Genomic DNA, 23,168 nt, shown 5'->3' on the forward strand with positions numbered 1-23,168 from the left:
AGTTTTATAATAGCCGTTATAACAGCTTTTAATATTTGTACACCAATAAATTAACTGTGTCTGAATTTTCGAAAATTTCTGACCAACATTCTACATCACACTTCCCTCTACTCGTGCAATTTTGACCGGTCTGTTAGGGGTTGAAGTAAGTTTTTTCTATATTGGTTGTCCACAGATGACATTTTGTACAAGATTATGGGTATGTTTTGAATTGAGTTTATTCACGAGAAATGTGAATTTTCAAATTCTGAACAAATATGGGGCTTAAAACCTTGAAAAGTGGGGCTGACGGGTATTGTGGGCCGCGACGTAGAATCACCTACAAAAGCAAAGACCCACAGGAGATGCGATCAGGTCGAACATGATGTGTGCCGGGTTGACAATCTTCAAAAAGGTTATGGATGGAAAAAAAACTATTAGGAAATACTTGGTTCTCAGGCAAAAAGTGTACATCTGGTTGGTCATTTCAAGCCCGAGAAGTGCCGTTTCCGGTGATCTGGGGGGTTTCAAAACAAGAAATTTTCTTGTACGCTGCGCGCCAACCGATGGTGGCGCTCCGCTTAGATAGTAATTCGCGCCCCCTGGGTTTGAAAATCCTGGATACGCGCCTGCATATAGTGTTACTGTTACATATTTGCAGACCTGTTATAGATTTGCATTGGCCCAGCCAGGGCACTAGGCCTAGTGGTTTCAAGAAAATAATCAGTTTGAATTGCAATTGGCAGTGTCCACATTTAGCAAAGTAATGAAGGCCAACTTTGTTTTGCTAAATGGCCAAGGCGAACATCAAATGTAATGAGCATAGAGGCTAGCAATTTATTTAGATAATTTGATCCATCATGGGTAAAGAAATTGGGATGAACCCTGCATACAAAGAACCTTCCTAATTAGTACCAAAGCCTTATTGTGTTTAGCATAAAGAGCACCTGAAATGGTATTTAACATGCATATCATTGGTATATTTGGACACTTTGATATCACATTGTTTACCTTCCATGGAAAAGTCTCCAACTCTCCAACATAAAAAGTCATTGGTCATCTAGTGACAAAGAGTACCTATATGGGAGTCACATTGTCTCAGCTAGCTACTATTTGCAATGAATCATCTTACAAGGTTTGGCATGTCTGTTACCAGAGCAAATTGCAGCAAATCACTGTCATCACTGACCTCTTCATCATCGTTCATATTCTCTTGAATGGAGCAGTCAGATTTGGGGTCAAATCATTTTCAATTGTTTTGTTTTTTTTGCAATAGGATCCATCAAAAAGAAATAAATCTTATCATTTCTTGAATTTGCCTTGTTTGATTTGTTAAGTTTTTATGTGCCCATCAATAAGGTAAGATTTGAGTGGCAGTGTTGCTCAAGTGAAGGAGATTTGGAGCTTGTTTCAAAGCAATTATACTCTGCCAGTAACAGTTTAACTGTTTAAACACAAATGTATTAAAACACTTCTCTTATAGTGGGCAATTGTAGGTCAGTAACCTTTGAATGCTCAAGTTTTGTGAGGAAATGTATGCAGTGATGGCATTAGCATGTATGTGCATGCTACCAACCTCCTTCTGGGGGTATTGTGATTACAAGCAAGGCGTCAGGCTATCATGATGTATAATTGTCATTGAAAGAAAAACACATCTAATGTAAAGAAGGGAAACTATGATGTATCATTTTCCTGCCATGGGGATGTCTCAAAATGAAAACAAGCACATCATTTAAAGTCAAAGTGTTATATCAAATATTGCATATCAACATTGGGATATGTACCTTCAATTCAACTAATACATCATCACAACCTCAAATATTTCCATATACCATGTATTAACACATATGTAACCTTACTGCTGCATGTATATGTAACAAGTTACTGCTGCATACTTTTCAATCAGTTATCTGTTTTGTCTCCAGGTTATCAAATTCATCGAACATGTCAGAAGACCACCTTAGTGTTGCCCTTACTATAATTGGTAGGAAACATGTCAAATTTGTTAGGTATGATGGTTATCATAGTCAAACAGAATGCACTTAAGAAGGCTTGTAATGTGTGTTTCTGTAATTTAATTGTTACATTGCACACAGGTTGTGTTTCCTCCTATACAATTGTCAAGTTCCATGAAGAATCTGTCATCGTCTTGTATATTATGGCAAATATCAAAAATATGATGAAAGTGGCATAGCATTTGAAATTTTGAAGTTTTCACAAAAATGTAGAACTCTTTGGTATAGTTTTATTCACATTAAAGCTTTTATTATATTCCTTGTCATCTGCATATTTTCATATTTGAATACTTAATGTGCAAAAATATGTGCAGGTGATGTTTAACTCTCCTGATAATGGACTCTCCATACTAGTAAGGATTATCTACATGCTTGATTTGTTTAAATTAATTTGGAAATCTACTGAAATATTTACCACTGGGTGTTATCACCTTTTTTAATTGCAATTTCTATCATCAGAATCAGTAATATATATTTTTTGAGTTATATGAAGCAACTTTTTTGTTGTTGAAGTCTTGTTTTTAATTGGCAAATTTATTTAAGTCTTATGGTGTGGTATTACCATAAATAGAAGGAGGTATGTTCTAAAGTTGTCACTATAGTTTTAAGTGGTGACTACTTGAACCTACAATGTAAGATGCCGACAATATGTAAGATGTCTTGACCCAAAGCATAGCCATACAACCTCAGTCACCATATCAGAATGAAAGATAGCTAACAATTCAGACATTACTTAAATTGTAGAGATACAAGTGGGCTCTTCCACTTACTGGTGATTTATGATTAATTCAGAAATTTGTTATTTAGTTATACTGTCCATTGTGGCTGGATTTGTATTAATTTCAAAAGTTAACATACTACTAACAAACTTATTAACATCACTAGAGATTAAGCTGTTTTTGGAAAAGAGTAAAGACAAAGTGAAGCTGAAAAATGTTTGTTTAGTTTATGTACACATTGCTAGTGCCATGTTAGCTGCTCTGCGTGTCCTAAAGTCCCAGGAAATCACTGCTGAGGAGCTTTCAAGACTCAAATAACCAAGGTTGGGTTTGAAATCATCTCGCCGTATATCAGAGAAATCATCCACTACCAAGACTGCAGAGCCTATCATAGATGAAAGCAATTTATGAATTTAAACCATTAGAAAAAATGCAAATCTATAGATAATTGAAAACAATAAAACACCCTGAAAGCACCCATGTACATTAAACAGGAAGTGATGTGAGCTCTATACATGTTAAGTGGACATTCAAATATTGCTATTGTAGTCTCTCCTGAAACCTTTATTCCACAGTTCAAATTCTTTCATATTGTAAGTTACATTGAGACACAGATTGATAAAAATGATGCAAATTAAAATAGCATTGGGCAATAAAGCAACGTTGTTGAAACCCATATCATTGTGCCACATATTTGAGTGAGGTAATAAGTAATCTATCCCACCTGCTTTCACTAGGTCACAATTACATCCTTCAGGAAACTCCAGGGCCAAGTAGATAGGGACGTTAGCTGGACTGCTGCCATCATCTTTGAGATTTCCATACAACTGCAGGTTACCACGCTGCCCAACCAGTGCTTTATATACTAAAATTGTAAAGGAAATTTAAGTCATGTACCCATACCAAGGCAAGATCACATAAATTTCCCATCACTTTGTGCCATATATTAGCAATGTTGTTTTACATGTATCTATGACTAATATCTTTTTCACAATATTAGTGTTACTGCAGACAAATGTAGATTAATGTTGTCTATCAACACTGAATGTTATATACTAACCTTTGTGGATTAATGTTGTCTATCAACACTGAATGTTATATACTAACATTTTTGGATCAATTTTGTCTATCAACACTAAACCTTGTATACTAACACTTGTAGATCAATGCTGTCTATCAACACTGTATCTTGTATACTAACACTTGTGGATCAATTCTGTCTATCAACACTGAATCTTGTATACTAACATTTGTGGATTAATGTTGTCTATCAACACTGAATGTTATATACTAACATTTTTGGATCAATGTTCTCTATCAACACTGAATGTTATATACTAACACTTGCAGATCAATGCCGTCTATCAACAATGAATCTTAACACTTGTGGATCAATTCTGTCTATCAACACTAAATCTGGTATACTAACATTTATGGATTAATGTTGTCTATCAACACTGAATGTTATATACTAACACTTGTGGATCAATGTTCTCTATCAACACTGAATCTGGTATACCAACATTTGTGGATTAATGTTGTCTATCAACGCTGAGTGTAATATACTGACATTTGTGGATCATGTTGTCTATCAACACTGAATCTTGAATCCTATCACTTGAGGATCAATATTGTTTATCAATACTGAATGTTGTATATTAAAACTTGCGGATGATCAATATTGTCTATCAACACCTAATCTTGTATACTTACACATGTGGATCAATGTTGTCTATCAACACTGAATCTGGTATACTAAAATTTGTGGATTAATGTTGTCTATCAACAGTGAATGTTATATACTAAAACTTGTAGATCAATGTTGACAATCAAAACTGAATGTTGTATACTAACACTTGTAGATCAATTTTGTCTATTTACACTGAACCTTGTATACTAACATTTGTAGATCAATGTTGACTACCAATACACACAGATCAATGCTCTTATACTGACAATTATATATCTACTAACACTCACAGATTACTAGTGCTGTCTCCCTACAAGTCTACAGGTAGTATGCACACTACCCCTGCTGATCAATGCTCTTATACTGACAATTATATATCTACTAACTCTCACAGATTACTAGTGCTGTCTCCCTACAAGTCTACAGGTAGTATGCACACTACCCCTGCTGATCAATGCTCTTATACTGACAATTATATATCTACTAACTCTCACAGATTACTAGTGCTGTCTCCCTACAAGTCTACAGGTAGTATGCACACTACCCCTGCTGATCAATGCTCTTATACTGACAATTATATATCTACTAACTCTCACAGATTACTAGTGCTGTCTCCCTACAAGTCTACAGGTAGTATGCACACTACCCCTGCTGATCAATGCTCTTATACTGACAATTATATATCTACTAACTCTCACAGATTACTAGTGCTGTCTCCCTACAAGTCTACAGGTAGTATGCACACTACCCCTGCTGATCAATGCTCTTATACTGACAATTATATATCTACTAACTCTCACAGATTACTAGTGCTGTCTCCCTACAAGTCTACAGGTAGTATGCACACTACCCCTGCTGATCAATGCTCTTATACTGACAATTATATATCTACTAACTCTCACAGATTACTAGTGCTGTCTCCCTACAAGTCTACAGGTAGTATGCACACTACCCCTGCTGATCAATGCTCTTATACTGACAATTATATATCTACTAACTCTCACAGATTACTAGTGCTGTCTCCATACAATTCTACAGGTAGTATGCACACTACCCATGCTGATCAATGCTCTTATACTGACAATTATATATCTACTAACTCTCACAGATTACTAGTGCTGTCTCCCTACAAGTCTACAGGTAGTATGCACACTACCCCTGCTGATCAATGCTCTTATACTGACAATTATATATCTACTAACACTCACAGATTACTAGTGCTGTCTCCCTACAAGTCTACAGGTAGTATGCACACTACCCCTGCTGATCAATGCTCTTATACTGACAATTATATATCTACTAACACTCACAGATTACTATTGCTGTCTCCCTACAAGTCTACAGGTAGTATGCACACTACACCTGCTGATCAATGCTCTTATACTGACAATTATATATCTACTAACTCTCACAGATTACTAGTGCTGTCTCCCTACAAGTCTACAGGTAGTATGCACACTACCCCTGCTGATCAATGCTCTTATACTGACAATTATATATCTACTAACTCTCACAGATTACTAGTGCTGTCTCCCTACAAGTCTACAGGTAGTATGCACACTACCCATGCTGATCAATGCTCTTATACTGACAATTATATATCTACTAACACTCACAGATTACTAGTGCTGTCTCCCTACAAGTCTACAGGTAGTATGCACACTACACCTGCTGATCAATGCTCTTATACTGACAATTATATATCTACTAACTCTCACAGATTACTAGTGCTGTCTCCCTACAAGTCTACAGGTAGTATGCACACTACCCCTGCTGATCAATGCTCTTATACTGACAATTATATATCTACTAACTCTCACAGATTACTAGTGCTGTCTCCCTACAATTCTACAGGTAGTATGCACACTACCCATGCTGATCAATGCTCTTATACTGACAATTATATATCTACTAACTCTCACAGATTACTAGTGCTGTCTCCCTACAAGTCTACAGGTAGTATGCACACTACCCCTGCTGATCAATGCTCTTATACTGACAATTATATATCTACTAACTCTCACAGATTACTAGTGCTGTCTCCCTACAAGTCTACAGGTAGTATGCACACTACCCCTGCTGATCAATGCTCTTATACTGACAATTATATATCTACTAACTCTCACAGATTACTAGTGCTGTCTCCCTACAAGTCTACAGGTAGTATGCACACTACCCCTGCTGATCAATGCTCTTATACTGACAATTATATATCTACTAACACTCACAGATTACTAGTGCTGTCTCCCTACAAGTCTACAGGTAGTATGCACACTACACCTGCTGATCAATGCTCTTATACTGACAATTATATATCTACTAACTCTCACAGATTACTAGTGCTGTCTCCCTACAAGTCTACAGGTAGTATGCACACTACCCCTGCTGATCAATGCTCTTATACTGACAATTATATATCTACTAACTCTCACAGATTACTAGTGCTGTCTCCCTACAAGTCTACAGGTAGTATGCACACTACCCATGCTGATCAATGCTCTTATACTGACAATTATATATCTACTAACTCTCACAGATTACTATTGCTGTCTCCCTACAAATCTACAGGTAGTATGCACACTACCCCTGCTGATCAATGCTCTTATACTGACAATTATATATCTACTAACTCTCACAGATTACTAGTGCTGTCTCCCTACAAGTCTACAGGTAGTATGCGCACTACCCCTGCTGATCAATACTGTCTACACTCTTGTGATTTGATTCTTGCAGATCAATTGTCTACAAACACTTAATGCTGTCTACTAGCAATCACTTATTACTAGATATGAAATACCTTATATACATACCAAACTTAGAGGAGCATAACAACTCTTCAAAATTATCTGGTATGTCATGGCTGCAGATTGGACATTCTTGGAGAAGGAAAATAAAACCAATGGATTAATAAATGTCATGTTGAAAGCGTAACAAGTGTTTATCATCAATGGTGAAGTGAATGAACGTAACCATCATGAATGAGATACTTTGACAGTAGACAACATCTCTGAAATATCAAGTTGAAGGAACATTAAGGTAATTTTCACATGCCTGGCAATTCATAATTGTAAAATCCATGCAACTGAAATTGCAGTTAAATGACTCTTTACAGTGATGACATTGGTATATGCATTTTACAAGATCCCAAACTTCAGTTCAAAGTACTGATAAGGTGACCAAGTACCCTGCGGATGTTTTATAGATTGGCTTATCAAACACATGGATCCACTAAATGCTCAATTGTAAGCTGCCAGTCAGACTGTAGCCCTGATCAGCCCATCTGGTTGTAACACTATTTCTAGCTTCTCAACTACTTAAATACACCTGGGCATTTTAAACCTCACCACAGCTGTCCCTCCAAATATAGAAATAGCCTAGGAATGTAGTGAGGCAGAGTTTACAATACAAACCAACATTTGAAATATTGTATTGGAGGCTTTTAGCAACTGCTTGTTAATTCTAATGTGATGATTTTAACCTACCTTAAGATTGTACCCTTCAGACAGCGGACTCAAGGATTGGTGGTCGTTTGTGTGCAATGTCACTCAAAGAACACAGCATAATTATCCAGTCACAATGCATTGACTGTCTTTATCTTATTACAGATATGATGTAAAAGCTGACCGTCATATGACAAATGACTTATGCCAAAAATCTGTATAAAAGTAATAGAGTATCGTCTTACTGTTCAATGATAAGGAACTGTTATCAGGTTCTTCAATATAGTAAAGGACACTTGTAACCAGATCTGCAAGACAAAAGAATTTAAATTTAGTAGTTTTCAAAATTGAAATTGTGGCTAAGATAAATTGTCCATAAGAATCGATTTGTTAGCGTGAACTCAAATTAGTTTAATATGAGGAAATTACTGAGGTTTCTATGGTAAACATATGTATCGTTTCAAATGCGAAAATTATTTAAAATATCAGGTTTACACATTTTGTGACATCTTGACAAACTCTAATAAACTGGAAATGAAAGCACTATTGTTGTTGGTAAGTCATCACAGTAATGTCTCTTCAACATTTCCGTACATAGATACCTCTGTTGCCAAGTAACAGTCCTTACATTTAACCAGTGAGGCCAGTATGTGTATGTTATAGAACTGTATAGACCAATCTAAGTTTCCTCCAACTTGTTTGTCACTTTTAGACCCTAAACATTGAATTGTTGCAAACATAAACATGACAACAGAAATAAGGAGGCAAGAAAACATTAACATTTTGCTGATTTAATATGCTAGATCTTTCAGGAAAGTAACATTTATATATATATATATATGTATATATATATATATATATATATATATATATATATAAGTATATTTACTTAAGTACATGTTGGGGTCATTGCTGGGAGGCCAGCCTGCAGTAAGGATCATGTTACCATGGAAATGACTAGGACTGCCACGAGGTATGTTTAATGTGAACAAATCCTATTATGGACCTACCTTTCTCATAGTAGTCGAAAACAGTTAGAATTCCTTTTCTTGCCAATTGTACATTGAAACTTTTCTCAACATCATATGATACACAATCACCAGAGTAGGTAAGCTAAAGAAAGAAAATAAAATAATATCTTAAAGACAGACAAACATATTGGAAGAAAGATAATTACAAATAAAATACTTACAAGTCTCCTCACAACATCTACACTCTCAATCTCCATTGTCTAGAGTACTGCTTACCAACTATCACTGTCCTCTCTTGGTGACCAGACCATTCTGGTCCACTACCATCCTCATGAAACCATACCTCCCAAGTTGTCTACAGTATTCCTTGTCTACTTATCACTGTCCTCTCTTGGTGACCAGACCATTCTGGTCCACTGCCAACCTCATGAAACCATACCTCCCAAGTTGTCTACAGTATTCCTTGTCTACTTATCACTGTCCTCTCTTGGTGACCAGACCATTCTGGTCCACTACCATCCTCATGAAACCATACCTCCCAAGTTGTCTACAGTATTCCTTGTCTACTTATCACTGTCCTCTTGGTGACCAGACCATTCTGGTCCACTACCATCCTCATGAAACCATACCTCCCAAGTTGTCTACAGTATTCCTTGTCTACTTATCACTGTCCTCTCTTGGTGACCAGACCATTCTGGTCCGCTACCATCCTCATGAAACCATACCTCCCAAGTTGTCTACAGTATTCCTTGTCTACTTATCACTGTCCTCTCTTGGTGACCAGACCATTCTGGTCCACTACCATCCTCATGAAACCATACCCTCAAGTTGTCTACAGTATTCCTTGTCTACTTATCACTGTCCTTATTTTGGTGACCAGACCATTCTGGTCCGCTACCATCCTCATGAAACCATACCTCCCAAGTTGTCTACAGTATTCCTTGTCTACTTATCACTGTCCTTATTTTGGTGACCAGACCATTCTGGTCCACTGCCAACCTCATGAAACCATACCTCCCAAGTTGTCTACAGTATTCCTTGTCTACTTATCACTGTCCTCTCTTGGTGACCAGACCATTCTGGTCCACTACCATCCTCATGAAACCATACCTCCCAAGTTGTCTACAGTATTCCTTGTCTACTTATCACTGTCCTCTTGGTGACCAGACCATTCTGGTCCACTACCATCCTCATGAAACCATACCTCCCAAGTTGTCTACAGTATTCCTTGTCTACTTATCACTGTCCTCTCTTGGTGACCAGACCATTCTGGTCCGCTACCATCCTCATGAAACCATACCTCCCAAGTTGTCTACAGTATTCCTTGTCTACTTATCACTGTCCTCTCTTGGTGACCAGACCATTCTGGTCCACTACCATCCTCATGAAACCATACCCTCAAGTTGTCTACAGTATTCCTTGTCTACTTATCACTGTCCTTATTTTGGTGACCAGACCATTCTGGTCCGCTACCATCCTCATGAAACCATACCTCCCAAGTTGTCTACAGTATTCCTTACCAACTATCACTGTCCTCTCTTGGTGACCAGACCATTCTGGTCCGCTACCATCCTCATGAAACCATACCTCCCAAGTTGTCTACAGTATTCCTTACCAACTATCACTGTCCTCTCTTGGTGACCAGACCATTCTGGTCTGCTACCATCCTCATGAAACCATACCTCCCAAGTTGTCTACAGTATTCCTTGTCTACTTATCACTGTCCTCTCTTGGTGACCAGACCATTCTGGTCCACTGCCAACCTCATGAAACCATACCTCCCAAGTTGTCTAGAGTACTGCTTACCAACTATCACTGTCCTCACTACCATCCTCATGAAACCATACCTCCCAAGTTGTCTACAGTATTCCTTGTCTACTTATCACTGTCCTCTCTTGGTGACCAGACCATTCTGGTCCGCTACCATCCTCATGAAACCATACCTCCCAAGTTGTCTACAGTATTCCTTGTCTACTTATCACTGTCCTCTCTTGGTGACCAGACCATTCTGGTCCACTACCATCCTCATGAAACCATACCTCCCAAGTTGTCTACAGTATTCCTTGTCTACTTATCACTGTCCTCTCTTGGTGACCAGACCATTCTGGTCCACTGCCAACCTCATGAAACCATACCTCCCAAGTTGTCAAGAGTATTCCTTACCAACTATCACTGTCCTCACTACCATCCTCATGAAACCATACCTCCCAAGTTGTCTAGAGTACTGCTTACCAACTATCACTGTCCTCACTACCATCCTCATGAAACCATACCTCCCAAGTTGTCTACAGTATTCCTTGTCTACTTATCACTGTCCTCTCTTGGTGACCAGACCATTCTGGTCCACTGCCAACCTCATGAAACCATACCTCCCAAGTTGTCAAGAGTATTCCTTACCAACTATCACTGTCCTCTCTTGGTGACCAGACCATTCTGGTCCGCTACCATCCTCATGAAACCATACCTCCCAAGTTGTCTACAGTATTCCTTGTCTACTTATCACTGTCCTCTCTTGGTGACCAGACCATTCTGGTCCACTGCCAACCTCATGAAACCATACCTCCCAAGTTGTCTACAGTATTCCTTGTCTACTTATCACTGTCCTCTCTTGGTGACCAAACCATTCTGGTCCACTACCATCCTCATGAAACCATACCCTCAAGTTGTTTTCTATAACATAGCAACAGCTCCTCTGCATGCACCTGTACCCGAAATAAGTATGCTAAGTGAAGCTGATGGATAGGATGACATAGAATGCCAGGTACTAATGGGTCTCCAAAAGAAAGATAATTAAAGATAGAAAATAGACAATTTTGGCAGCTTGATGAGGTCAGTAGACACAGTTGGGTCATTGAGAGAGTTCAGTGCTAATTGGTGAATACTAAGTCTCATAATGGGGTACTGTAAAGGGAGTGTGGTTGTAAGGAGACAAGGAATGGGGTGAAGTAATTAAACAGATTACCTCTTGAAAGTAAACAATGACTCTTCCCTTTTCTAGATCAACCTGCTTTAAGTTGTCAGTGATGAGCCCTGTCAAAGAATCCTCAACAAGTGTAAAACCAGATTGGGGTTTGTTCTCCACCAAGGCCATATTAGATCTTTTGTCATTTCCAGTGTAGCTGGTTGCAAAAGAAAACAGACAAATCATTACTCAAAGACTAGAATAGCACTACTTGATAACACATTATAATATATACATCCAATCAAGTGCACTGCCATTGAGAATTAACCCTCCAGTATTATGGTTTACTAACCTTGCACAAATTGTGATGTGGTATTTTGAAACTTCATTTTCAACAGGTATAATGGTATGGTTGAGGGTAAATGGTGCATCATTTCGAGTTTCTGGGAACACATTGTACTTCCATGATACCTGTGCATGTGATGAAAAGATCTTTATTTCTCTTTTTCTTCAATCTTCTGCACAAAACTGAATGATTCTGTTATTGGACATATATATTAGTATTTGAAATACTTCAGGACATTGTATTTGATACCTGTCCTCTCCTATTCCAATAACTATTGGTGTGCTGGGTATTACCTTGCCAATCGCACATCCTGTTCCTACTGCTGCAATCTGAACAAATGTTGGCAGCACCTGGATGGTCTGTTCCTGCAGGACAAATTTATTTTCATTTGATATACTAAGCTCAGAGACTTCGCAAGGAGGACTAGCCACAACTGTAACCTGAATGTCCTGGTCACCAGCATAGACTAATGCTGCATACTCAGCCAAGACCTGCAAGCCCACAACAGTGTCCTGTAATGAGATCAAACACAAATTTATGAAGATAAACACTGATGCATATATTAGATATTACACAGGCAAGTTAATAAGACAGGTGCACAACCACAGAGTGCTAGCAATGATAGCTACAAAATATATGGATGAACACTCAGTTTTCCAATAGCTACAAAATATATGGATGAACACTCAGTTTTCCAATAGCTACAAAATATATGGATGAACACTCAGTTTTCCAATAGCTACAAAATATATGGATGAACACTCAGTTTTCCAATAGCTACAAAATATATGGATGAACAGTTTTCCAATAAGCTACAAAATATATGTATGAACACTCAGTATTCCAATAGCTACAAAATATATGGATGAACACTCAGTTTTCCAATAGCTACAAAATATATGGATGAACACTCAGTTTTCCAATAGCTACAAAATATATGGATGAACAGTTTTCCAATAAGCTACAAAATATATGTATGAACACTCAGTATTCCAATAGCTACAAAATATATGGATGAACCCTCAGTTTTCCAATAGCTACAAAATATATGGATGAACAGTTTTCCAATAAGCTACAAAATATATGGATGAACACTCAGTTTTCCAATAGCTACAAAATATATGGATGAACACTCAGTTTTCCAATAGCTACAAAATATATGGATGAACACTCAGTTTTCCAATAGCTACAAAATATATGGATGAACACTCAGTTTTCCAATAGCTACAAAATATATGGATGAACACTCAGTTTTCCAATAGCTACAAAATATATGGATGAACACTCAGTTTTCAAATAGCTACAAGATATATGGATAAACACTCAGTTTTTACAAAATATATTGATGAACACTCAGTTAATTTTCACAAAATATATGGATGGACATTCAGTTTTCCAATAGCAGCAAAATATATGAAGGAAAACACTCCGTTTTCCAAAAGCTAAAGAATATATGGATGAACCCTCAGTTTTCCAATAGCAAAAGAATATATGGATGAACACTCACTATTCCAATAGCTACAAAATATATGTATGAACACTCAGTTTTCAAATAGCTACAAAATATATGTATGAACACTCAGTTTTCAAATAGCTGCAAAATATATCTATGAACACTCAGTTTTCCAATAGCTACAAAATATATGTATGAACACTAAGTTTTCCAATTTTTAAAATAAGTAGTTATGTCCTGTACTAGTGATACTGCATAGGCACTCATATGTAATTTTGCTAACATGCTCTTGCATTGAATTAAATTCACATACAGACAATTGAATCTACAAGAAATCAAGTCTAGTGCAACAACAATGTTCAGGTTCTAATATTGCTAATAGTACACGAAATATGCAGAATGTGACACATGCACAGCTTAGACAAACATGTTTACTTGCCACTCTCTCATGACTGAACCACATTTACATATAGGATATTCATCAGTTCTGTACTCCTGATCAATATTACCTGTGTTGAAGAGAATCCACCATAAGGATTCTGTTGTTGAATGAGCCACTTAACAATAGGAGAAGATTCAGTGATAGCATCAGATAGTTCATAGTATGCAAGGTAACTCAATAGAGCATAAGCAGTTATCTCAACTTGAATGGCAGGGTTGTGACTTTGGTAGTAGTGTGTGAAGCTTGGTATATCTTCTCTATTGGATTTCCAATGAACCAATCCTGTAATGGAACATCAAACTATCAAACATGCAGTCATACTTTTCAATCATTAATACACCTACCCTGATCAGCAATAGCTGCTGCTTCTATATTCACAGACCTAAGATAATATCAATCAATCATTAATACACCTACCCTGATCAGCAATAGCTGCTGCTTCTATATTCACAGACCTACACAATATCCATCAATCATTAATACACCTACCCTGATCAGCAATAGCTGCTGCTTCTATATTCACAGGCCTACACAATATCCATCAATCATTAGTACACCTTCCCTGATCAGCAATAGCTGCTGCTTCTATATTCACAGACCTACACAATATCCATCAATCATTAATACACCTTCCCTGATCAGCAATAGCTGCTGCTTCTATATTCACAGACCTAAGATAATATCCATCAATCATTAATACACCTACCCTGATCAGCAATAGCTGCTGCTTCTACATTCACAGACCTAAGATAATATCTATCAATCATTAATACACCTACCCTGATCAGCAATAGCTGCTGCTTCTATATTCACAGACCTAAGATAATATCTATCAATTATTAATACACCTACCCTGATCAGCAATAGCTGCTGCTTCTATATTCACAGACCTAAGATAATATCCATCAATCATTAATTCACCTACCCTGATCAGCAATAGCTGCTACTTCTATATTCACAGACCTAAGATAATATCCATCAATCATTAATACACCTACCCTGATCAGCAATAGCTGCTGCTTCTATATTCACAGACCTAAGATAATATCTATCAATCATTAATACACCTACCCTGATCAGCAATAGCTGCGGCTTCTATATTTACAGACCTAAGATAATATCCATCAATCATTAATACACCTACCCTGATCAGCAATAGCTGCTGCTTCTATATTCACAGACCTAAGATAATATCCATCAATCATTAATACACCTACCCTGATCAGCAATAGCTGCTGCTTCTATATTCACAGACCTAAGATAATATCCATCAATCATTAATACACCTACCCTGATCAGCAATAGCTGCTGCTTCTATATCACAGACCTAAGATAATATCTATCAATCATTAATACACCTACCCTGATCAGCAATAGCTGCTGCTTCTATATTCACAGACCTAAGATAATATCTATCAATCATTAATACACCTACCCTGATCAGCAATAGCTGTTGCTTCTATATTCACAGACCTAAGATAATATCCATCAATCATTAATACACCTACCCTGATCAGCAATAGCTGCTGCTTCTATATTCACAGACCTACTCAATATCCATAAATCATTAATACACCTACCCTGATCAGCAATAGCTGCTGCTTCTATATTTACAGACCTAAGATGATATCCATAAATCATTAATACACCTACCCTGATCAGCAATAGCTGCTGCTTCTATATTTACAGACCTAAGATGATATCCATAAATCATTAATACACCTACCCTGATCAGCAATAGCTGCTGCTTCTATATTTACAGACCTAAGATAATATCCATCAATCATTAATACACCTACCCTGATCAGCAATAGCTGCTGCTTCTATATTCACAGACCTAAGATAATATCCATCAATCATTAATACACCTACCCTGATCAGCAATAGCTGCTGCTTCTATATTCACAGACCTAAGATAATATCTATCAATCATTAATACACCTACCCTGATCAGCAATAGCTGCTGCTTCTATATTCACAGACCTAAGATAATATCCATCAATCATTAATACACCTACCCTGATCAGCAATAGCAGCTGCTTCTATATTCACAGACCTACACAATATCCATCAATCATTAATACACCTACCCTGATCAGCAATAGCTGCTGCTTCTATATTCACAGACCTAAGATAATATCAATCAATCATTAATACACCTACCCTGATCAGCAATAGCTGCTGCTTCTATATTCACAGACCTAAGATAATATCTATCAATCATTAATACACCTACCCTGATCAGCAATTGCTGCTGCTTCTATATTCACAGACCTACTCAATATCCATAAATCATTAATACACCTACCCTGATCAGCAATAGCTGCTGCTTCTATATTCACAGACCTAAGATAATATCCATCAATCATTAATACACCTACCCTGATCAGCAATAGCTGCTGCTTCTATATTCACAGACCTAAGATAATATCCATCAATCATTAATACACCTACCCTGATCAGCAATTGCTGCTGCTTCTATATTCACAGACCTACTCAATATCCATAAATCATTAATACACCTACCCTGATCAGCAATAGCTGCTGCTTCTATATTCACAGACCTAAGATAATATCCATCAATCATTAATACACCTACCCTGATCAGCAATAGCTGCTGCTTCTATATTCACAGACCTACTCAATATCCATAAATCATTAATACACCTACCCTGATCCCTAATAGCTGCATCTTCTAGCTTTTCAAATATATCTATAGCTCTGTAGCTCCTCATCTTCACCAATGCAAAAGTCACCAATGCAATGGCATAGTTGTCAGTGATATTATCCACCCTTACTTCCAAACACTGGATGCCATTCACAATGGTCTCATCCTGTTGACAACAGAAAGATAAGATCATAATAAAGAGATATTCTGGTGACTGATTGCTTAGCATCTGCAGTTAGAAACCATATCCAAATAGCATTTTGTATTGTGATTATAGGAAGTTTTCAAATTTGGTGATATTTACTAAATGCCTCTGGCAACAGCAGGATGAATGATGATGTCATGGCAAATGAGGTGACAGTAACATTTTTCTTGGTGATATTTCAACCACTTAGCACCACAGAGGAACTAATATTTACACAAAAAAAGATGCATTTTGATGAAATTCTAACTACAGAGAAAATTGACAGCAATTAATACAAACAATGTAAATGTATCAAGTTTCAAGAATAAATCAACAGGAAGATGACAATAGCCTATGAAGTGAACCTTTGCAAGTCATCTGCCTGATGACATCACAGACAATAAGGCAGATGGACTTCAAAACTTGTGGTACTGCACCAGGGTTCTGGCTGTTGTTGTCATAATATCAGAGCTCAAAAGGTTTAAACCAAATTTGTTGTGTGCAATAATTTTGGTTGTGCCAAATCAGCTAAAAGCACTCAAACCAATGAAGAAAATGAAATTCCATGTTCGTATTCAGTTTATTAATGTAAAATATAGTCAAATGTAATTAAATTTGTGCAAAAAGGGGATTCACAAACTTTGTATTCCTTGGTAAGGGCTGTTAAGCCTCCATGAGTGGTGATGTCATAGGGCCTAAGATCATAGGGCCTAAAATTCAGCAAATATGTGTTGCAAACTCCTCCTAACTGTAAGGGTCATAGGAATATCACATGGAATCAGTCCACTCAACTAACTGTTCTTAACATCTATTAATTAAATGAATAGGGGGTATGTCACAAACAAGAAAATCATATTTATCCTGGCTGGTATCTTTCAGGGTCATATCCAGGTGAAGAAGAATCAATCTTTATCATGATTTTCACACACATGTTTTGTTTTAACTATCACTGTGTATGGTTGCTGTGTTTTAGTTCTTTCAATAATAACTTTCAAGGAAACCATAGTTTGTTTAAGTTGTTGTTTTTTGTATCCCCTGTCATCGGTACTTGAAGTTCATGGATGTGTGCCTGTGCATGAGCAGTTTGTGCCTAGTCTGCATCATACCCTCAAAGTTCACATAACCACATCATGGGACAGGATCTTTAAATCTAAGCATTGCCTAGTTTTATATTATAGTTTTTCTCAACCCATAGTGAAGAGAAGGGAAGCACAGATATTCACATAAGCAGGGTGAGGCTATAGGATGCAGATCATTGTCTGGAAAAAAGAACAATTGTCTTATCAGGAAGGGGCTTTAAGTTGAATGAGTGCACTTATAGATCAAAGGGGTTTTACAATTAAATTTATACTGACTAATACACCATGCCTGAATTTCTTTTGAGCATGTATACGCAACCAACAAAACTAGTTTGTTTCTTTGATATCTGAGCACTTATGTCAAATTTGCAGTAATCTACCTTAGACATGTTGCATTTAGCCAATATTACTGCAAATTTGCTCTCTTATACAAGTTTTCAAGAGGCAAGGTAAGCCCACCCACAACATTTTTTGCCTGATGCCAACATGCCAGAAGCCATAGCGGCCCCTAGGAATGCTGGTATTAATTGTGCAACTAATTGGCCTCTAAGAATCTTGATGCTTAAGTAGTTGAATGTACACACAGGCCAAGCTGACTGTGTAATTGTGATGAAAAATGGCAGATGAAGTTAGCTAGACCAGACGGAGCCCAACATCATTTAGGCGGTGTATCTAATATGTTTGACACAACTACTTAGGCATATATGGTCGGGTTGGAGGTTTCCCCCTCTAGCATAGGGCAGGAAAATACGCTATGGGTGTGGAACAATTGCATTAGACCTGAAGCCTAACTTGTAGTTTAAATCATATCATTGCAAATTTTGCTAGTGACATGTTGGTCCAACCATTTATAGCTTGTTCTCAATTCTGCAAGTTTAACAAATTAGTTGAGGTGCCTGGTAAACTCAGCGACTAAATAACACTTTCAATGTTCAATTTAATTTACTTGGATTGATATAATTACTATGTAGATATAGTGCATGGTTATACTTAATACGCACATACTGTGCATTGGAGAGAGACTATGTGGGCCCTACAGGCTGTGCATTGGTAATTGTCACTATGTACTATGTACATAAATGTCATGGGTGCTAATTACTACTGTATGTGAAGTTCATGGGTGAGTACTATATATATACAATGCTAAGGTGATAGCTACTTTGTACCTACAGTACATGGGTGAGGATAATTACTACATGAATATGTACATACAGCATGTTAGTGTTGCATGATATGTTACATATATACTTAAATATATCTAATCAGTAAGCACTACTTCAGCATAGTGCAAATAGACATCTCAGCATGAAGCTTACCTGTAAGTCAATTCCTGTTTCACAAATTGCAAGTAAAATGTAAGCAGTTAAAGTAATTTCATCATTGACACCACCCTGCAACAGAATGAAGAGGATGTCCATTTGGTGCAACAGATATTCAACAATTATACACAACAGACAATGTCTAATTAATGTAGGCCTATTGTTTGACTGGATAAAAATTCTGACCGATGAGCCTTTTGCAAGAAATCAACCAACTTGGCAGCTTAATTTTAACGATATGATATTTTAATAATATAATTTTACTGATGTAACAAGCTCAAATGTTGTATTTTTGAAATATGGTAAAGTCAAAATGTAAAACTGATTGAAACATTATCTTTAATCTTTCAAGAGAATGACAGCTAAAAGATCTCCAAAAGTTCCAATAGCCAATATACAGTTTCAAATTTGTTGAAATGTGTGATTATCTCTAGCAAAGGGTAGATAAAATGACATCACATGGTCTTAACGACAAAAATAACTTTTCTCTACAACTAGAGTTAAAATTTCTTCTAGTCACTACATAAATGAACTCATTAATGAATATTCAAATCATCATTTGCATAAGTTATTTAATTAACTAGAAAGCAGTGCATATATTAAGTTATGGTACAGTATTTGAGCAGTTTCCCTAATATCTGATCTTCAACCTTTGGTGGTGTAATGCTAAGCAAGCATATATACAAACTTGTAACTAATTCTAGCAGCTTCTGAAGAGTGAAAACAAAGAGTTATCTAGAATATATGCAAAATCTCAAATAAGCTCGATCTCCCAAAAATTTATGGACATTGTGCCTGGAAACTGCAGTATGATGACAGAGGAAGGGTAGAGTCAGTACCGCTAAATGCCTGTGATCTACAACAATAAATGTGGTGTTGCTTGATACTTACCTGCATGGCTTTGTGAATGACTCGCCCCCTATTTCTGAAACATCCTGTGGTGGAGTCTTGCAGTGAGCTCAACCATCTTACACTCACAAGCAAATCTTTTTCATCAATTGTTACAAAATTTTGTGCTTGAGCAAAGGAGCGAACCACAAAGGCTGTAAGCCATGCACTTCCTTCACCATCATAGCTTCCAAATGCTGAGTATGAACCATCAGCATGACGAAACTTCAACTCTTTCTGGTAGCCAATCAAAATATTTTCTCTGGCTTTGGTCTCTATAGCAACATTGTTTTGGTCAGAGTTGATGAAGTAAAGTAGGACGTATATGTTGGGTACCAGTCCAAGCATGTTTTGCTCACCGCATCCACTAGGAATTCTTATCAAATTTTCTAAGTTTGAAAGGGTTGGGCCCAGTAGGTCACCTAGAAGGAAAAGAAAGAAGATTTAAAACAAGCCTGGCAGAATCCTGATGGAGCCAAAAGTCCTACAAGATCTCTGTACAGCCTGCAAATTGTTTAAGTTGCTTTTTGAATGTCCAAGCAATGTAAAATAAACAAATTACATTGAAATAATTAAATCAAGTGATATGCACTGTCATTGTTAAACAATAAGGACATCCCTTTTGCAGGAATTATCAAACAATCACCCTTTCAATCTATTATGTTTCACTGACCAATCATATCAGAGTAGAATGTCTTAACAGAAATCCCTGCACCATGTATGGACTAATGTTGTACAAATCATGTACATTATTTCCAGGACTCAGACCTGGTTGTGAAGGATTCAGAGTCAGTATCAGCAGACTAATTTACGACAGAATCATTGTATTTCACAAAAATATCCATGTCCATAAATGCTTTTTGTCTCCAGTATTTGAAGTTTACTCTGTAATCTCCTTCTGCTGGTGCATTATCGTGGAATATTTACAAGTCACAATGTTCCTTTTAACACAGCTCAGGTAATTAGGGATTTGAAAGGGTGTTGCTATTAAGCTTTCTCATGCTTGTGTAGGCCTATTCATTTTTATCAGATTTTGTTTGACATAAGAACAAAAAGGCTGCTTAGTAATGTTGTTAGCATTGTTATTTCATGTGTATTATGATCTAATCATTGTAGTCTATTCAATGTACATGAAACAACCAAGAAGCCAAATGGCTAATTAGTGATTCCTTGCCACATTTCATATTAGGATATTACTGTAACACTGCAGATTTCAAGTACTGACCACAGCTGAATTTGCATGATCAGCTGGGTTATTGTACTCGAGTGGACCTCTTTATGTGGTTTCATACCTTGACCTCTGGTAACCTCAGCTGACCACCTCTGCAAAAACTTTGTAGAGAGTAGAAACCCAAACAGTCCATCAAAGTTTCAATTACAGAATAAAGATCTTATCAGTGTTCTCACTAAGATACACCCACATACCAAGCATGAAGTTAATGCATCATGCCCTTCTGAGTTATAGTGTTTTCAAACCAAGGGCAATTACACACATGCCATCGCTACCACATAGATTCCTTGTTTATTGCCTGGCACTCTCTTAGCTACATCAACCAATCCAGCTGACTGATCTAGTGGGTCCATGCAGTGCATCACAATGTTAGACAACATTGGTAAAGGGGCTTGAAACATTTTACAACAATGATATTTCCACATCAAATGTTTGACAGGGCAAGCAGGGGGTATCCTGACAAGATTAATGAGGGATCATGCCCCATTCCATTCATGTTTGACAGGGCAGGCAGGGGGTATCCTGACAAGATTTATGAGAGATCATGCCCATCCCTTTCATGTTTGACAGGGGAGGCAGGGGGTTTCCTAACAAGATTAATGAGGGATCATGCCCCATCCCTTTCATGTTTGACAGGGCAGGCAGGGGGTTTCCTAACAAGATTTATGAGGGATCATGCCCCATCCCTTTCATGTTTGACAGGGCAGGCAGGGGGTTTCCTAACAAGATTAATGAGGGATCATGCCCCATCCCTTTCATGTTTGACAGGGCAGGCAGGGGGTTTCCTAACAAGATTTATGAGGGATCATGCCCCATCCCTTTCATGTTTGACAGGGGAGGCAGGGGGTTTCCTAACAAGATTAATGAGGGATCATGCCCCATCCCTTTCATGTTTGACAGGGCAGGCAGGGGGTTTCCTAACAAGATTTATGAGGGATCATGCCCCATCCCTTTCATGTTTGACAGGGCAGGCAGGGGGTTTCCTAACAAGATTAATGAGGGATCATGCCCCATCCCTTTCATGTTTGACAGGGGAGGCAGGGGGTTTCCTAACAAGATTAATGAGGGATCATGCCCCATCCCTTTCATGTTTGACAGGGCAGGCAGGGGGTTTCCTAACAAGATTAATGAGGGATCATGCCCCATCCCTTTCATGTTTGACAGGGCAGGCAGGGGGTTTCCTAACAAGATTAATGAGGGATCATGCCCCATCCCTTTCATGTTTGACAGGGCAGGCAGGGGGTTTCCTAACAAGATTTATGAGGGATCATGCCCCATCCCTTTCATGTTTGACAGGGCAGGCAGGGGGTTTCCTAACAAGATTAATGAGGGATCATGCCCCATCCCTTTCATGTTTGACAGGGCAGGCAGGGGGTTTCCTAACAAGATTTATGAGGGATCATGCCCCATCCCTTTCATGTTTGATAGGGGAGGCAGGGGGTTTCCTAACAAGATTAATGAGGGATCATGCCCCATCCCTTTCATGTTTGACAGGGGAGGCAGGGGGTTTCCTAACAAGATTAATGAGGGATCATGCCCCATCCCTTTCATGTTTGACAGGGCAGGCAGGGGGTTTCCTAACAAGATTAATGAGGGATCATGCCCCATCCCTTTCATGTTTGACAGGGCAGGCAGGGGGTTTCCTAACAAGATTTATGAGGGATCATGCCCCATCCCTTTCATGTTTGACAGGGGAGGCAGGGGGTTTCCTAACAAGATTAATGAGGGATCATGCCCCATCCCTTTCATGTTTGACAGGGCAGGCAGGGGGTTTCCTAACAAGATTAATGAGGGATCATGCCCCATCCCTTTCATGTTTGACAGGGCAGGCAGGGGGTTTCC

The 23,168-nt window shown here is 37.8% G+C and overlaps 1 protein-coding gene across 7 annotated transcripts in view; it reads right to left on the minus strand.

The window, feature by feature from the left end:
- Positions 1-2,204: 2,204 nt before the first annotated feature.
- Positions 2,205-23,168, minus strand: part of LOC139978341 (pregnancy zone protein-like) — a 72,284-nt gene continuing 51,320 nt past the window's right edge. For 5 of the 7 annotated variants that reach the window (XM_071988454.1, XM_071988455.1, XM_071988456.1 and 2 more), the window contains 12 exons: positions 20,099-20,517; positions 19,205-19,279; positions 16,629-16,791; positions 14,025-14,239; positions 12,356-12,574; positions 12,069-12,187; positions 11,777-11,933; positions 8,854-8,956; positions 8,089-8,151; positions 7,214-7,279; positions 3,438-3,578; positions 2,205-3,098 (listed from right to left, as the gene is read on the minus strand). In XM_071988454.1, coding sequence (XP_071844555.1) covers positions 2,941-3,098; positions 3,438-3,578; positions 7,214-7,279; positions 8,089-8,151; positions 8,854-8,956; positions 11,777-11,933; positions 12,069-12,187; positions 12,356-12,574; positions 14,025-14,239; positions 16,629-16,791; positions 19,205-19,279; positions 20,099-20,517 — 1,898 coding nt within the window. In that variant the 3' untranslated portion in view covers positions 2,205-2,940. The remainder of the gene's footprint in view (positions 3,099-3,437; positions 3,579-7,213; positions 7,280-8,088; positions 8,152-8,853; positions 8,957-11,776; positions 11,934-12,068; positions 12,188-12,355; positions 12,575-14,024; positions 14,240-16,628; positions 16,792-19,204; positions 19,280-20,098; positions 20,518-23,168) is intronic. The other 2 variants (XM_071988460.1, XM_071988461.1) reach the window with 1 other exon arrangement.

Source organism: Apostichopus japonicus, chromosome 13, assembly GCF_037975245.1.
Source record: "Apostichopus japonicus isolate 1M-3 chromosome 13, ASM3797524v1, whole genome shotgun sequence".
In the NCBI taxonomy this organism is placed as follows: Eukaryota; Metazoa; Echinodermata; class Holothuroidea; order Aspidochirotida; family Stichopodidae; genus Apostichopus; species Apostichopus japonicus.